The sequence below is a fragment of the Scyliorhinus torazame genome, chromosome 12 (genome assembly GCF_047496885.1).
Source record: "Scyliorhinus torazame isolate Kashiwa2021f chromosome 12, sScyTor2.1, whole genome shotgun sequence".
NCBI classification, from domain to species: Eukaryota; Metazoa; Chordata; class Chondrichthyes; order Carcharhiniformes; family Scyliorhinidae; genus Scyliorhinus; species Scyliorhinus torazame.
In genome coordinates, this window is record NC_092718.1 from 92,233,809 (window position 1) to 92,250,736 (window position 16,928).

The following is a 16,928-nucleotide window of genomic DNA, read 5'->3' on the forward strand; positions in this document are numbered from 1 at the left end:
ACACGGGGAAAAAGTGCAAATCTGTCACCCAAGGCCGGAATTGAACCCAGGTCCTTGGAGCTGTGAGGTAGTGTGTTAACCATTGTGCCACCATCCTGCCCCAGAGGCTAAGGGTGCAAGATGCTAGGTTGATGATCGCAGTGGAGAGTCTGGTGCACAACGTCAGCACCATTAGTGAAGGTGTCCAAGGCATCGCACAGTCGGTGACGGCCATAGCTGAGGGTCTCAGCAGAATGTCCGACCCACTGGGGGATGTTACCCAGTACCAGGCTGACCTTGATGAGGTGTTGCGTGACATATCCCGCTCTCAGATGGGAATGGCTGAAATGCTGCAGAGCATTCCCAGTGGCAAGTGGGCACTGCCAAGGCACTGCAAAGCATGGCCCAATTACTAAGGAGCATAGGCAAGGGCATCGATACAATAGTGCAAACATCGGGGAGCTGCCAGGGTTGGCAGAGCCAGATGATGCAGGAGCAGCCGGGGCTCGAACTAGCTGCCCCTCCATCCCATCCCCTGTGGGCAGAACTGGGAGGAGGGGCCACTGGGTGCCAACACAGACCGTCCCATGGAGTGGCGATGGTGGCCCCCAGCTCCCCTGGGTTCCACCCCTCTGATGAGGCCACGTCTCACAGTCAACTCCCAGAGCAGGGCAGCACGGCTGTCCATGAGCCACCGACAAGTGTGCCGGAACCATGCGGCCCCAGAGCCCCCACTGGACGCCCACCAGGGGCATTGAAGGCCACGGGACAAGCTAAGCAGCTGGCTGCCTCCACCTCAGATATGCATCCTAGACGTAGTGGTAGAGCTAGGAAGGTCAAGCACATCGAGGATCACTGAGGGCACCGGGGGAGGTGGGTGTAGGCAGGGGGTGAGGGGGGTGGTGGGTGAAGGGGGGGCGGGGGCTACGACACTTCGGGAGAGTGGGAATTGTATTACACATTCAACACCCTTGTGCACAACCAGTATGATGCCTCTGTCACTTGCTTCTGCAATGTGGGCCGACCTCCAGACCCTTGGCTCATCTCTCTAGGCAGCCCCCCCCCCCCACCCGGGCACACTGCATGTAGGTGATGGGTGTGAGCGAGCACTCAGTAGACAGGCAGCTGTGAGATTGGAATAGATTGAGGAGCATTGGCGCTCACTCTCTGTGGGTTATCACCACCCCCCTGCCCTTGACAGTGACCCGCTGATGATGCCAACAATCCCAGCACCCTGGAGTGATGTGACACAGGAATTGGGAGGATGAGAAATGGGGGTAAGGGTGGCTAAGGAAGCGGGCAAATATGAAGGTCCCTCTGGCCCTCCAGGCTTGCCGGATCCTCACCATTGTCCCCTGTCCTGCAGCCACCGACTGGCCCTCCGGTTCCTCCCTGGGCTCATCCCCTGTTGGCCTGGCACCACCACATCATCCTCCTCCTCGGGGGTGGCAACCTCTTCTCACCAACCACCAGCATGTCACCCTGCTGCTGTGCAAGGTTGTGGAGGGCACAGTAGACCACCACAGAGCGGGCGACCCTCCAGGGGGTGTACTGGAGGGCACCACCGGAGTAGTCGAGGCGTAACCGTATCTTGAGGAGTCCGATGCACCGCGCAATGACAGCCAGAGAGGAGTGGAAGCTATAGCTCTTGATAGCGCATCTGCAACTACAATGTGCTCACCTGGAGTGTAAATTAGATCAAAATCATACCACTGGATCGCTTCTCGGTTTTTTGGCTAAATTCAAGTGTAGTATCTGCTCTGCCTTTTGGCTCAGATCTGGTATGTCTCTCTTGTGGGGCCTGTCATGATATGCGAACATGCAACCAATGACCATTCAGAATAGGACACAACCAATGGGCAGCCAGGACACTCAGAGGTGGCATCACCACAAGGGGGCATGACATAAACACTATAAAAGGGATGAGGCACTCACACCCTGCCTCTTTCCACAGACAGACATCTAGAGAGTTAGACAGGGTTGATCAGCAGCATCACACCCCAGCACGTGGCTTAGAGCAAGCTGGCACAGTTAGACTGAGTTACTACAGTTAGATTAGCAGAGAGTCAAACTCATTTGAGAACTGTGTTAATAGTTCAATAAACACGTTGAACTCATTTCAGAGTCTGGAGCATCCTTAGTTAAGACTGCATCAAGTAGCAGCCTGTGTTATCCGAAGCAGCATAACACAACAGGGACCATGAATTGGATTCAATTTGGATTGGTTTTTGGAGCAGGCAAGGAGCTGGATTAGGGGTTCGCCCCTGTCCACACTCTGAGCCCTGGCTTGGTAACTCAGAAAAAGTTTTTTAAAAATCATACCGCTGGAGATTCATCATCATTCTCTGGATGCATGGTGATATCTCACTTAGGTTTCTTTTGACGATGGCTACTAATGGTCTGTGATCTGTTTCTACCAGAAATGTTGGTAAGCCATACACATAGCTGTGAACCTTCTCCAAGCCTTTAACTAGTCCAAGACATTCCTTCTCAATTTGAGCGTATTGACATTCAGAGTCTGTCATGGACCTAGATGCATAGGCAACTGGCTTCCAAACCTCTCCATCTTCCTGCTGTAACAAAAGTGCACCGAACCCATCCTTTGACGCATCAGTCGAGATTTTTGTTTTCTTGGTCAGGTTGAAAAATGCTGGCACTGGACCTGTTGTCAAAGCTGCCTTCCGAGTAAGCCATTCTTAATCATGCTTATCTGTCCATTCCAAAGTATTCATCTTCTTGATAACTTCCCTCAGACATGTTGGGCTGGATTCTCCATCCTGCGATGCCAAAATCGCTTTCGGCGATAGGGTGGCGAATACGTTTTGACCCCAAAATCAGGAGCGACGGCGGTTTTAAAATTCTCCCCCCCACCCCCCCGAAAACCGGCATACTCCGACTTTGCCGGTCCAGGTCAGCGGGCTAAGTCCGCCATGGGGCATGGCGCGGCCGCTGCAGGCCACCGCCGTGTGCATGCGCGGCCTCTGACCCGGAAGTGCAGGGGACTGTATCGGCAGCTAGAGCTGCGAGCTCCGCATGGCTCCCTGCTAACCCCCAGCAAAATGGTGAATCTGTGGCCTTTTGACACCAGTTTTCCTGGCGTAAAAGACCACAGTTTTCACGACGGCATCATAGAACCGTATTATCATAGAATTTACAGTGCAGAAGGAGGCCATTCGGCCCATCGAGTCTGCACCGGCTCTTGCAAAGAGCACCCTACCCAAGGTCAACACCTCCACCCCATCACCCAGCAACCCCACCCAACACTAACGGCAATTTTGGACACTAAGGGCAGTTTATCATGGCCAATCCACCTAACCTGCACATCTTTGGACTGTGGGAGGAACCCGGAGGAAACCCACGCACACACGGGGAGGATGTGCAGACTCCGCACAGACAGTGACCCAAGCCGGAATCGAACCTGGGACCCTGGAGATGTGAAGCAATTGTGCTATCCACAATGCTACCGTGCTGCCCATGGGGACTTAATCCCAAAAACAGAGAATCCAGCCCATTGTCTTGGCTGACAAATTCGGTAGAACTTTGCCTATAAAATTGATCATTCCTAATATCCTCAGAGCGCCTTGCTTGTCTGCTGGTCGGGGCATATTCATTATTGCCTGTAGTTTCAATTGATCAGGTTGTACGCCTTGAGCAGATGTCTTTAACGTCAAATTGACACTTGGCTTTGTTCAACTTTAGCCCATAATTCTTAACACTCTGTAGTACTTTGATGACTCAGTCATTGTATTCTTCCTTAGTAGAACCCCATACTATTACATCGTCAACATACACACAAACTCCTTGAATACCTTTCACAATGTGCTCCATTGCCCTGTGAAAGATTTCAGGTGCAGATATTATCCCAAACGACATTCGAAGAAAACAGAAGCGCCCAAATGGAGCGTTCATCCAATTTGCGTTGCCAAAAACCCTGCGAGGCATCCAGTTTACTGAAACACATCGCACCTGACATTTCACTCGTGATTTCTCCACGTTTTGGTATTGGATAGTGTTCACGCTTGATGTTGGCATTGGGGTCTTTAGAATCCACGCATAATCTTAAATCGTTATTTCATTTCTTAACACACACCATGGAATTTAACCAATCTGTTGGTTATTGATTTCCTTTTTTTTTAACAAACAATTTTATTGAGGTATTTTAGGCATATAGAAAAAATAACATTGTACAGTACAAACAAAAAAAGAAGTCTAGACACAAATTACACATGAAACATAATGCAAACCAAGCTCTGTTCATGCACGGACCTGCCTCAATATCTCCCTACTCTACTCTACTCGACTCTAGACACCCCCCCCCCTCCCCCCCACCCCCCTCCCCTGCTGATGCTTACTCCTCTGCGAAAAAGTCAATAAATGGCCGCCACCTTCGGGCGAACCCTAGTTGCGAACCTCTCAAGGCGAACTTGACTTTCTCGAAGCCAAGAAAGCTCGCCATGTCCGATGGCCATACCTCAGCCCTCGGGGGCTTTGAGTCCCTCCATGCTAACAGTATTCGTCGCCGGGCTACCAGGGAAGCAAAGGCCTCCCTTTCTCCCTGGACTCCCGGGTCCTCCAAAACCCCAAAGATTGCCACCTCCGGGCTCATTACCACCCCAGTTTCCAACACCCGGGACATGGCATCTGCGAATCCCTGCCAATACCCCCGAGTTTAGGGCATGACCAGAACATGTGTATATGGTTAGCCAGCCCTCCGGCACACCTAGCACACTTGTCCTCCAGCCCTAAGAATCTGCTCATCCGGGCCACCGTCATGTGGGCCCGGTGCACGACCTTAAACTAGATCAGGCTGAGCCTGGCGCATGTTGCGGTCGTGTTTACTCTGCTCAGGGCTTCTGCCCAAATACCGTCCTCCAGCTCCCCCCCGAGCTCCTCCTCCCACTTAAGCTTCAGGTCCTCGGTCTGCGTATCCTCACCTCTCATTAGCTCCTTGTAGGCGTCTAAAACTCTACCCTCTCCCACCTCTCCCCTAGAAACTACCCTGTCCTGCCTCCCCTTCGGCGGGAGACGTGGGAAGGACGGCACCAGTCTGCGTACAAAATCTTTCACCTGCAAGTATCTAAAGTCGTTCCCGCTCGTCAGCCCAAACTTCTCCTCCAGCTCCCTCGTGCTCGGAAAGCTCCCTTAGGAACAGATCCCCCATCCTCACAATCCCCGCGCTCCCCCACAGTCGATATCCCCGTCCATGTTCTCCGGGGCAAATCGGTGGTTGCCGCATATTGGGGTCCACACCGATGCTCTTACCTCGCCTACATGCCTCCTCCACTGGCCCCGGATCCGAAGAGCCGCCACCACTATCGGGCTGGTGGAGTACCGCGCCGGCGAAAGCGGCAGAGGCGCCGTGACCAGGGCTGCTAAGCCAGTGCCCCTGCACGAGGCAGCCTCCATCCGCTTCCAAACCCACCCCGCACCCACCATCCATTTCCTTATCATCGCTATGTTGGCCGCCCAGTAATAGTTGCTGAAGTTCGGCAACGCCAGCCCCCTTCTCCTCTGTTCCTTTCAAGCATCACCCTCTTCACCCGCGGGGACTTCCCTGCCCATACAAATCCCAGAATAATTTTATTCAGCCTCTTAAAGAAGGACCGCGGGATAAAGATGGGGAGACACTGAAGAACAAACAAGAACCGCGGGAGAATCGTCATCTTAACAGTCTGCACCCTCCCCGCCAATGACCGCGGGAGCGCATCCCACTTCCGGACCTCCTCCCTCACTCGTTCCACCAGTCGGGACAGGTTGAGGTTATATAACCTGCCCCGTGCCACCTGAATCCCCAAATTTCGGAAACTCTCCCCCACTAGCCTGAACGGCAACCCCTTCAGCCTACTCCCCTGCCCCCTCACCTGAATTACAAACAACTCGCTCTCAGCCATGTTCAGTTTGTATCCGGAGAACCGGCCAAATTCCTTCAGGGTTGCCGTAATACCGTCCATCCCCACCATTGGGTCCAATACATATAACAGCAGATCATCCGCGTATAACGAGACTCTATGTTCCACTCCCCCCCGGACCAGCCCTTTCCAGCCCCTAGAAGCTCTCAGTGCAATTGCCTGTGGCTCTATGGCCAGCGCAAACAGCAGTGGGGAGAGAGGGCAGCCCTGTCTTGTCCCACGGTGCAGTCTAAAGTAGTCCGAAGTCGTCCTGTTCGTCCTTACACTCGCCTCCGGGGCCTGATACAATAGACTAACCCAGTCGATGAACCCCGCCCCGAACCCGAACCGTCCTAGTACCTCCCACAGATAATCCCACTCGACCCGGTCAAAAGCCTTTTCAGCATCCATGGCTACCACTATCTCTGCCTCCCTACTCTCCGGGAGCATCATAATCATGTCGAGCAGCCTTCTTATATTGGCCATCAGCTGCCTCACCTTTACAAACCCGGTTTGGTCTTCCGCAATTACATCCAGTACACAGTCCTCAATTCTGGTTGCCAAATTCTTGGCCAGTAACTTGGTGCCTACGTTAATCAAAGAGATCGGCCTGTATGACCCACAGGCCTCCGGGTCCTTAACCCATTTCAGAATGAGCGAGATGGTGGCCTGCGACATTGTCGGGGGGTAAACTCCCTCTGTCTCTTGCCTCGTTAAAGACCCTGACCAGCACTGGCCCCACTATCCCAGCAAATTTTTTGTAAAACTCCATCGGATACCCGTCCGGCCCTGGGGCTTTACCCGACTGCATGACCTTAAAGCCCCCCAACACCTCTTCGATCCTGACCAGGGCCTCCAGTCCGTTCACCAACTCCGTCCCCACTCTTGGGAAGGTCAGTCCGTCCAAGAATCGTCTCATCCCCCTCGGTCCCCTGGGTGGTTCCGAAGTGTACAGCTTCCTATAAAAGTCCCTAAAGACCTTGTTCAGCCCTGCTGGGTCACCCACTAGATTCCCCTCCCCATCCACTACCCTCCCTATTTCCCTAGCCGCTTCCCTCTTCCTCAGTTGCTGCGCAAGCATTCTATTGGCCTTCTCCCCAAGCTCATAAATCGTGCCTTTTACCTTTCTAAGCTGCTCTACAGCCTTGCCTGTAGTCAACACCCTAAATTCGGCCTGCAGCCTCTGTTGTTTCCTGAGTAACTCTGGCCTCGGGGATTCCTCGTAACTCCTGTCCACCGTAGAATATCCTTAATCAGTCGGTCCATCTCTGCTCTATCTGTCCTGTCCCTGTACGCCCGGATTGAAATCAGCTCCCCTCTCACCACTGCCTTCAGTGCCTCCCAGAGCACAGCTGCCAAGACTTCTCCAGTATCATTTACCTGCAGGTAATTCTGCATGCATTTCCTCAGCCTCTCGCACACCGCCTCGTCCGCGAGTAGTCCAACTTCCAGCCTACATGGTGGGCGCTGAAAGCTGTCCTTACAAAACTGCAGGTCTACCCAGTGCGGAGCATGGTCCGATATGGCAATTGCCGAATATTCTGCCCCCACCATTCCAGCCAGCAGGTCCCTACTCACAACAAAGTAGTCAATTTGGGAATACACCTTGTGGACGTGGGAGTAGTACGAGAACTCCCTCGCCGTCGGCCAGCTAAATCTCCAAGGATCTGCTCCCCCCATTTGCTCCAAGATCCCTCTCAGTTCCTTTGCCACCACTGGCAACCTGCCCGATCTTGAACATGACCGGTCCAGGCTCGGGTCCAGGACCGTATTAAAGTCCCCGCCCATGATCAGGTTGCGTGAGTCCAAGTCAGGGATCTTCCCTAGCATCCTCCTAATAAAATCCACGTCGTCCCAATTAGGGGCATACACACTGACCAGGACTACTCTCACCCCTTCGAGCTTACCCCTCACCATAACGAACCTGCCACCCCCATCCACGACTGTGCCCTCCGCCTCAAATTGTACCCTTTTATTAATCAGGATCGCAACCCCCCTCGTCTTAGAATCAAGCCCCCGAATGAAAGACCTGGCTGACCCAGCCCTTCCTTAACCTAACCTGGTCTGCCACTTTCAGGTGTGTCTTCTGCAACAAGACTATGTCCGCCTTCAGAACCCGCAGATGAGCAAACACACGGGCCCTCTTCACTGGCCCGTTTAACCCTCTAACGTTCCAGGTGATCAGCCTGGTTGGGGGGCACTTTGCCCCCCCCCCCTTTGCCGATCAGCCATCCCCTTTCCTTGGCCAGCCCCCCAGCCATGTGTCGCGCTTCCTCTGGCCCGCCCCCTGGACGACTCCACTCATGACCTCCTCACTGTTACCATGCCCAGTTTGGTTATTGATTTTCTTAATGATTCCCAGATTCATCATTCGATCAAGTTCAGCTTTCAACCGATCCCTTAATGATGCTGGTACTCTCCTAGGAGCATGTATTATGGGTTGTGCATTATCCTTTAGTTGAATTCAGTAAGTAAATGGCAAGACACTGAAACCTTGAAAGATCTCAGGAAATGCTTGTACTATTGAATCCACCGATCCACTGTGCGCATTCAAAGCATAGTCAGCAGTATATACCCTCTTGACTAACTGAAGTGTTTCACAAGCTTCCACACCTAGTAACGATTCACGATCTGTGGCTACAATTGAAAATGTCACTTTATGGATTCTATCTTTGACTTGAAGTTCAAGCTCATACACACCTAAAGAATTAATCGTTTGACCATTGTAATCTTTTAAAAATACTGGTCTGTTCAAAATCTTGGGCTTGATTCTCATGCTTCAATATCCATGATAGTGATAAGATTCACTGTCGCTCCCGTATCGAGTTTGACATTTAGAAATGTTTGATTTATGAGTAAAGAAACTGTCCAGTTATCTTCATTTACAGTACATACTTCATTATTACTACATCTTAAGTTCGTCGAAGACATTTCATTTTGCTTGGCTATGTTGGCCCTGTCTTCATTAGTAATGACATCAATGAAGGATACATCCTCTAAATTAATTTCTTCAACAGTGTTTATAGATTTTTGTGAGTCGCCTTTTTTGTTGGAAAAACACTGCTTGGCAAAGTGTATTTTGCCCTTGCACTTCACACATATTTTCCCAAAGGCGGGACATTGTGCCTTTTTCCACATCGCTTACACAAAATGGTAGCATCTGGAAATCGCTTAAAATGGCGACCGCTGTTGAGACCACGTTTTGCTTTTGGGTGCGTCACAACATTTATGGCATCGGCTTCATTCCCGATTTTTGTCTCATGTTTAGCGTGTTGATTTGCTGTGCAGCTAATTTGCTTGCATGACAAATTTTTATTGCATCATCGAGCTGGAGGTCATTCTCTCTCAAAAGTCATTCAGGCACTTTATCATTTTTTATGCCAAATACAATTTGATCCCTGATCATTGATGATTTTAATGTGGCAAAATTACAAGCCTGAGCCTTTAATTTTAGATCCTTGAGCAAATTGTCGAACGACTTGCCTGTCTGCTGAGTGCGCGTTCTGTAAATGTACCTTTCAAAATTTTGTTCTTCTTTGGGGTACAATGCTCATCGAACATTTTAACTACTGCATCAAAGTTCTCACTATCTGCCTCTCGCTCAAATACAAACATGTTAAAGATTTTGATCACCTGTGGACCTGCTACAGCGAGCAGCAACTATTTTCTGCTCATCAGGTTGTGCCTGTAAACCCAGAGCGTCTATGTACAAGGTAAAGTGCTGCTTAACAGCACACCAAATTGCATCTACGCTACCAGTTATACAAAGACTTTGTGATGTTTTCAAGCTATCCATCTTTTTCTTCAGTGACCAGTTGAGCATTGAGATGTGTCCTATTGATGCTCTTTGTCGATTAGTAGATTTTTTTTTTCAGTAGTCCCGATTCCTAAGTTCTTTACTTCAGATCTTCAATTTGTAGATCACCACTTCTGGTACCATGTTACGTCCTAGTGCTTTGCAATAATTGAGTCAGTGCAACTAAAGAACGTCTAGATCGTGGCTAGCTACATTACAATAATGTGAGTAGAAAACAATACAAAACTACTAACAAACTGTAAACTGCTAACAACTAGAATACGAGAGCTAATACAAAACATGGCTATCCACGATGACTATCCAGACTCTCCGAGGTTGCAGTGTCACTTGGTGTAACTCTACTGCCACCGACTGGTTGGAGGTCTAACATATACACATGTAGAATTGCTTATGCATATTATTACAGTGTTGCCTTCCGCAGTGTTCAGGCACAGTGTCCAGGCATCGTGGTCTGATTGGGATGCTAGGCAATGACTCCCACATGCTACATGGCCCACCCACCCACAGGAACCCACTTGGGTTGTGTGAAGTGCTCACTTAATCACAATTGCAATTGCCTCAGGCGTATGGCCAGAGGCCTCAGCAATCTGTGGGGGTTATGGGTGCTCAGTGGAGCCGACGGGCAGGGACAAGAATTGCCCACGAAAAGGATACAAATGATCCAGGGGTTAGCATGGTGGTGCCACACACAGTTGCTCCCCGGTTGCCCCTCCCAACACTTCTCCCCCACCCTCCCATGGCGCTCCCTCCACCCCCAGCCGAGCACTGGGGCGGCCGGCCCAGCGTCCCCGGGCTCTTTGCCTGTGAGTGAAGGTGGCTACCCACCTCCTCAGCTCTCCAGAGAAGCCTTTCCGCCAGGTTCACGTTTTTCAAAAGGAGTACTGATCGGCGCCAGCGTGACCACTTGCTGGAGAGGATGATGAATGACGGGAAGCCGTTGGACAAGGAAAGGCTGCTGTTAATTGTATGGAAATTGGACTTAAGTGATGAGAATTGGTTTCTCGCCACGCTACGGCGGGATCCCGATTTCGCCTACGAGAGCAGGTTAGTTTCATCGCAAACTGTTTGGCGCCTGGCGCAGTTCTCATTTTCAGCCTCTCCCACTATTCATCGACCGTGTTTCGCTCGAGCGAGAGCGTAATGAGGCCGGAGAATCACGGCCTTAGAACCTTGTGTCAAAGGGCGACATGGTGGCGCAGTGGTTAGCACTGCTGCCTCGTGCCCCTGAGGACCCAGGTTCAATCCCAACCCCGGGTCACTGCCCGTGTGGAATTTGCACATTCTCCCCTTGTCTGCGTGTGTCTCACCCCCACAATCCTAATATGCGCAGAGTAGGTGGATTGGCCACACTAAACTTCCCCTCAATTGCAAAAGTTAAAAAATAAGAACCTTTGTGTCAAAGATTGGGGTGCATTCACTCTCCAATCTGTCTGCCCCCTGTAAAACTGCCCCATTTAAATTCATATTGCTTCTCGTACACCACTATCGTATTTCACAACCACAAGAGGCCTGGCAGGAATAAGCAGCCAATTTTTATTTCTTTGAAGTGTAGTCACTGTTGTACTGTAGGAAACGCAGCAGACAATTGACACACAACAAGATCCCACACACAGCAATGTGAGAACTATCCAGATTGTTCGTATTTTTTTGAAATGATGTGGGAGAACTTCCCCCACCCTCGTCGCCCCCGATCTTCTTGCGACTTAAAGAGTGATTTACAGCATTTTGAAGCAAATAGCAACAAAGAACACACAGCAATCTCCCTGATAACCCACAGTATCTGTGTATCACCGATACTAGGCTGACGTTTCCACAGATTTGGGTGTTTGTTATATTACTGCTCTCCACAAACACTTACATGCTGTCGCTGAGGCAACCAAGCTGCACTGTCATTCCTGTCTAACTTTATTATATCGATTGCATCAGTTAGTCTTTGTAATTCATCAACAGAACATATATTTTTGATTATACTGGGTCATTATTTAATATAATGCGTTATGGGAAGATTAGGGCTGGAGTCTCCGCTCCCCAAGCCGCGTGTTTCCCAGCCACGTGTCATTCGCTGGTGGCAGCGCTCTCCCTTCCTGCTGCTTCCCAACGGGAGAAGTGAATCCCAACGACTGGGGAATTCCGGCTTAGATTAACTAGTTGCCTGTAATGTGAACCACGACAAAAGTTGGAGATAAAATGATTGCCCATTATTCCTCCCCGGCATCAAGTTCCCACTTGCACCAAATTACTAACTTCTGTATAAAACGCTGGTTAGGCCACAGCTGGAGTACTGTGTGCAATTCTGGTCACCACATGATTGCACTAAAGAGGGTGCAGAGGAGATTCCCCATAGTCCTCAATACAGGAGCCCCACAAGGCTGCGTACTTAGACCCCTACTCTACTCCCTGTACACACACGACTGCATGGCAAAAGTTGGTTCCAACTCCATCTACACGTTTGCTGACGATACGCCCATAGTGGGCCGGATCTCGATTAACGATGAGTCCGAATACAGGAGGGAGATAGAGAACCTAGTGGAGTGGTGCAGCGACAACAATCTATCCCTCAAGGCTAGCAAAACTAAAGAGCTGGTCATTGACTTCAGGAAGCAAAGTACTGTACACACCCCTGTCAGCATCAACGGGGCCGAGGTGGAGATGGTTAGCAGTTTCAAATTCCTAGGGGCACACATCTCCAAAAATCTGTCCTGGTTGACACCCACGTTGACGCTACGACCAAGAAAGCACAACAGCGCCTATACTTCCTCAGGAAACTAAGGAAATTCAGCATGTCCACATTGACTCTTACCAACTTTTACATATGCACCATAGAAAGCATCCTATCGGGCTGCATCACAGCCTGGTATGGCAATTGCTCGGTCCAAGACAGCAAGAAACTTCAGCGAGTCATGAACACAGCCCAGTCCATCACACGAACCGGCCTCCCATCCATTAACTCCATCTACACCTCCTGAGGAAAGCGGGCAGCATAATCAATGATCCCTCCCACCCGGCTTACTCAGTCTTCCAACTTCTTCCATCGGGCAGGAGATACAGAAGTCTGAGAACACGCACGAACAGACTCAAAAACAGCTTCTTCCCTGCTGTCACCAGACTCCTAAATGACCCTCTTATGGACTGACCTCATTAACACTACACCCCTGTATGCTTCAGTTCTATGTTCACCCGATGCCGGTGTTAAGTAGTTACATTGTGTACCTTGTGTTGCCCTATTATGTATTTTCTTTTATTTCCTTTTCTTTTCATGTACTTAATGATCTGTTGAGGTGCTTGCAGAAAAATACTTTTCACTGTACCTCGGTACACATGGCAATAGAGCAGAGAAGGTTGAGGGAGGGACCTGATTGAGGTGTACAAAGTTTTGAGCAATATAGATAGGGTAGATAGGAAAGGACATTTCCCGTTAGTAGAGGGGTCGCTGACCAGGGGGTATAGATTGAAGGTAAGGAGCAGGAGATTTAGAGGTGATTTGAGGAGAAACCTTTTCAGCCAGAGGGTGGAGCGAGTCTGCAGCTCACTGTCTGAAAGGGTGGCAGAGGCGAGAACCCTTACAACGGTTAAGAAGCACTTCAAACGCAAACAAGGCGATGGAACAAGCGCTGGAAAATTGGATGAGGAATGCTTTTGAGCACTTTTCTGATAGCGTACTCAGAACTCCATTTCCCCGCCTGTGGCGAGTGTCCCTTTTAGGGCAACAGCAGAGTAATGGTCCCCTGGCCTAGGTGCCCAATTGGGGCTCAAGGGGCTGGATTCTCGGATTTTGAGGCTAACTCCTCACGTCGGCTTGGAAACGGTGGTGTTTTACAACCAAACATTCGGCGCAAAACGGCCACCGGTCCACCGTTTCACTGGGGGCTAACATGCCGGCAGCGTAGAGCACCCGGCTCCAGCTGCCGATATGGCCTGGAGAATTGCCGGGTCCATGGCCGCTCAGGCACACCTCGGCGGCCTGCAGCAGCCGTGCGCGGACCCGGCCTGCAAAGTGGTGCCCCCCCATTGGCCGGCTCGCGACCCCCGAACCACCCCCCCCGACAGTGCCTCCAGCCCCTGACAAAGTCCCCGCTGCCCGCGGTTCAGCCCTCCCCTGACCGTGGCGGCGCTGGACTGAGTCCGCAACCGAGTTCCCGCCGGATGATAGCACATGCGACTCACGCCGCCGGGATCTCGGCTGGTCGGGGGCGCAGCATCGGCGGTGGGCATCAGGCAATGTCCTGGGGCATTCGATACGGGCCGCAGCGTACTCTTTGGAGGGGGTGGAGCATCGCAAAAGCGTCGCCTCCCCCGATTTGGTCGCAAACGTGTATTCTCCGACCGATCGCCGAATGCGATTTCGCCATCGGCAACCGGAGAATCCTGGCTAAGGTTTTGAATCATCCTACTCGGAATTTAAAAAAACATTCACGCCAGAATTCTTATTTCCCCATTTTACTGTTGTAATGACCAGGAAGCCAGTGAAAGGAAGTACATAGATTTAATTAAGGTAACATAAAGTCTACCCACGGCAACAAACTATTTACATTACACAGTCCCCGTTGGGACAACCAACTCCCTACTCGGGGACTTTTATGCTTGGTCTTACGAGCCCCAGCTGTGTGGGCTTCCACACATTAACATGGAAAATCGTATTCCACGAGCCTCATGGGGAGATCAATTATGGTTTCCCCTTGGGCCTCCTGGGGGTTGTTACAACTGTCTTTCCCTTCTCGGCATGGTGAGAGATGCTCCGGGGCAGAGACATTTTGGGAGCGAGATACAACCTATGCGATTGCTGTACAATTCTTATTAATAAATACCTCTGTGTTCCATCATGGAGTTTGTGAAAATGCATCTTTACACCCCGCTATCCCTTAGTGTCAGAAAGTCTATCGATCTCAGTCTTGTACATAATCAGTGACGGAGCACCCACAGCTCCCTGGGGGGGGTGGGGGCAGAGAATTCCAGAGAGTTACCATCCTCTGGGTAAAAACATTTCTCCTCATCTCAATCCAAAATGGCCGACCCCTTATCACAAGACTCTGACCCCTGAACCCCCTCACCCCCGCTTGAGACAGGACAAAACAATCTCACAGCATTGACCCTGTCAAAGGGCTCTAAGAACGTTGCTCCTTTCAATGAGATCACCTCTCATTCTTCTGAATTGACGCTGATTTGACATGTTGGGTGGTCCTTCTGTCTCTCTCTCCCCCCCCCCCCCCCCCCCCTTTTCTTTCTCTCTCTCTCTCTCTCTCTCAGTCTGTGTGCTCAAGGCCCTGGGTTTCAGAGTCCGTCTCTCCTGAGTCAGATTTGTTCCAGTCAGCTTGCATGATTCATCCACAATAAGCCAGCCTGATATGTAAAGACACAGCATAAACACATCAGTAATCTTATCTCTGGCTGCTTAACTGAGAGCACAATCAGTTCAGGGTCAGGCGTTTACTTTTAATCTCCAACACTCCTTTGAACTTGAGCTCATGCCGAAAATCACGGACATTGGGAATTGTTCGAGATCCAAACGAGATTTGAGAACTGCTGGACTCCAAGAAACTGGGAAAGATAGGAAAAAGGCCGCGCACCACCCAGATCACGTCAACTCGCTGCGTTTAAAATAAAAATTCTCCTTCTGACCCCCTGGCTTGTTTCACATTTCTCTTCAATCTGAGTCACTCCAGTTACCCACCCTCCTGCCAACTGGAAACTCCTTCTCCTTATTTACTCTCTCCAAACCAGTCGCTCAGAACATGGAATTCCTGGCTCAGGTTATCGGGGGATTGGTCGGTAACGGGCAGAATCTCCTTTGGGATGTCTCATCTCTCCCATATTCAACTCAGGCAGTCCCAGCAGTGCCAGCGGCGCAATGGGAATCGAGGGGGTGCTCAAGTGGTCCGAATCGGAGGAGAGCAGAGGTTACAGAGATAGCGAAGGGTTAGAGGCTGGAGCAGGTTACAGGGATAGGGTGGGTTGCAGGGGTTGGAGGGGGCTACAGAGATAGTGAAGATTGTAGGGGCTGAAGGATGTTACACAGATTGGGAGGGTTGTCGGGTCTGAATGATGTTAGAGAGTTTGATGGGGTTGTAGGAGCTGGAGCAGGTTACAGAGATAAGGGAGGGTTGTTGGGGCTGGAGGAGATTACAGTGATAGGGAGGATTGTAGGGGCTAGAGGAGGTTACAAAAATAGGGAGGGTTGAAAGGCCTGAAGGAGGTTATAAAGATAAGGAGGGTTATAGGGGCTGGAGGACGTTACATGGATAGGGAGGGTTGTTGGGGCTGGAGGAGATTACAGAGATAGGGAGGATTGTAGAGACTGGATAAAGTTACAGGGGCAGGGAGGATTGCAAGGACTGGAGGAGGTTATAAAGATAGGGAGGGTTGTAGGGGCTGGAGAAGTTTAGAGATGGGAAGGATTTTGGAAGCTGGCTCCTTCTTCACACTGCCTGCTGCCTCTCTGCTCAGCCGGAGGCCCAAGCAGCAATGCTTGTTGACCAAGTAATTTAGGGTGGGACGGTAGCACAGCGGTTAGCACTGTTGCTTCATAGTACCAGGGACCCGGGTTCGATTTCCGGCTTGGGTCACTGTCTCTGCGGAGTCTGCACTTTCTCCCCGTGTCTGCGTGGGTTTCCTCCGGGTGCACCAGTTTCCTCCCACAACTCCCGAAAGACGTGCTGTTAGGTAATTTGGACATTCTGAATTCTCCCTCCGTGTACCCAAACAGGCACCAGAATGCGGCGACTAAGGGATTTTCACAGTAACTTCATTGCAGTGTTAATGTAAGCCGACTTGTGACAATAAAGATTTTATTATTATTCAGCTAGCCTGCACCTCTTAAAGGCAGGCTGTCCTTCATAATGGGAAACTAGACCCTGTAGAAGATTTCTGCAATTCAACTGGTTGCGAAGTGAAGAACAGAGTGGAGAGAGGAATAAAGGAGGCACTTGATACAAATTGGTGATGTGGGCAGAAATGATGATGCCATTGTTCCCTGGAGTGGCATGGAGGCAGGAGATCATCTTGTGGAGGGTTGGATGCTGTTGGCCAGAGAGGACAACTCCTACAGTCCTGTCTGAAGGATCTGGCAGCAGGGCTAGCACAAGTTCAATGACCCCACAAGGGTGGCGAACCTCAGTAAATGCATCCTCACATGATGCCCCCTGGCCACTATATCACCAATCTCTCACATTGCTCAATATGCTGCACCAAACCCCATCTCTCATCCTGCTGTACTTCCTGGAATGTAGGACTCATGACGAATGGTCAAA

The 16,928-nt window shown here is 50.6% G+C and overlaps 1 protein-coding gene across 1 annotated transcript in view; it reads right to left on the minus strand.

The window, feature by feature from the left end:
• The window catches only part of LOC140387085 (uncharacterized), a 126,949-nt gene that overhangs the window by 61,499 nt on the left and 48,522 nt on the right, over window positions 1–16,928 (minus strand). Inside the window, exon 5 of the mRNA XM_072470094.1 lies at window positions 2,348–2,657. Coding sequence (XP_072326195.1) covers window positions 2,348–2,657 — 310 coding nt within the window. The remainder of the gene's footprint in view (window positions 1–2,347; window positions 2,658–16,928) is intronic.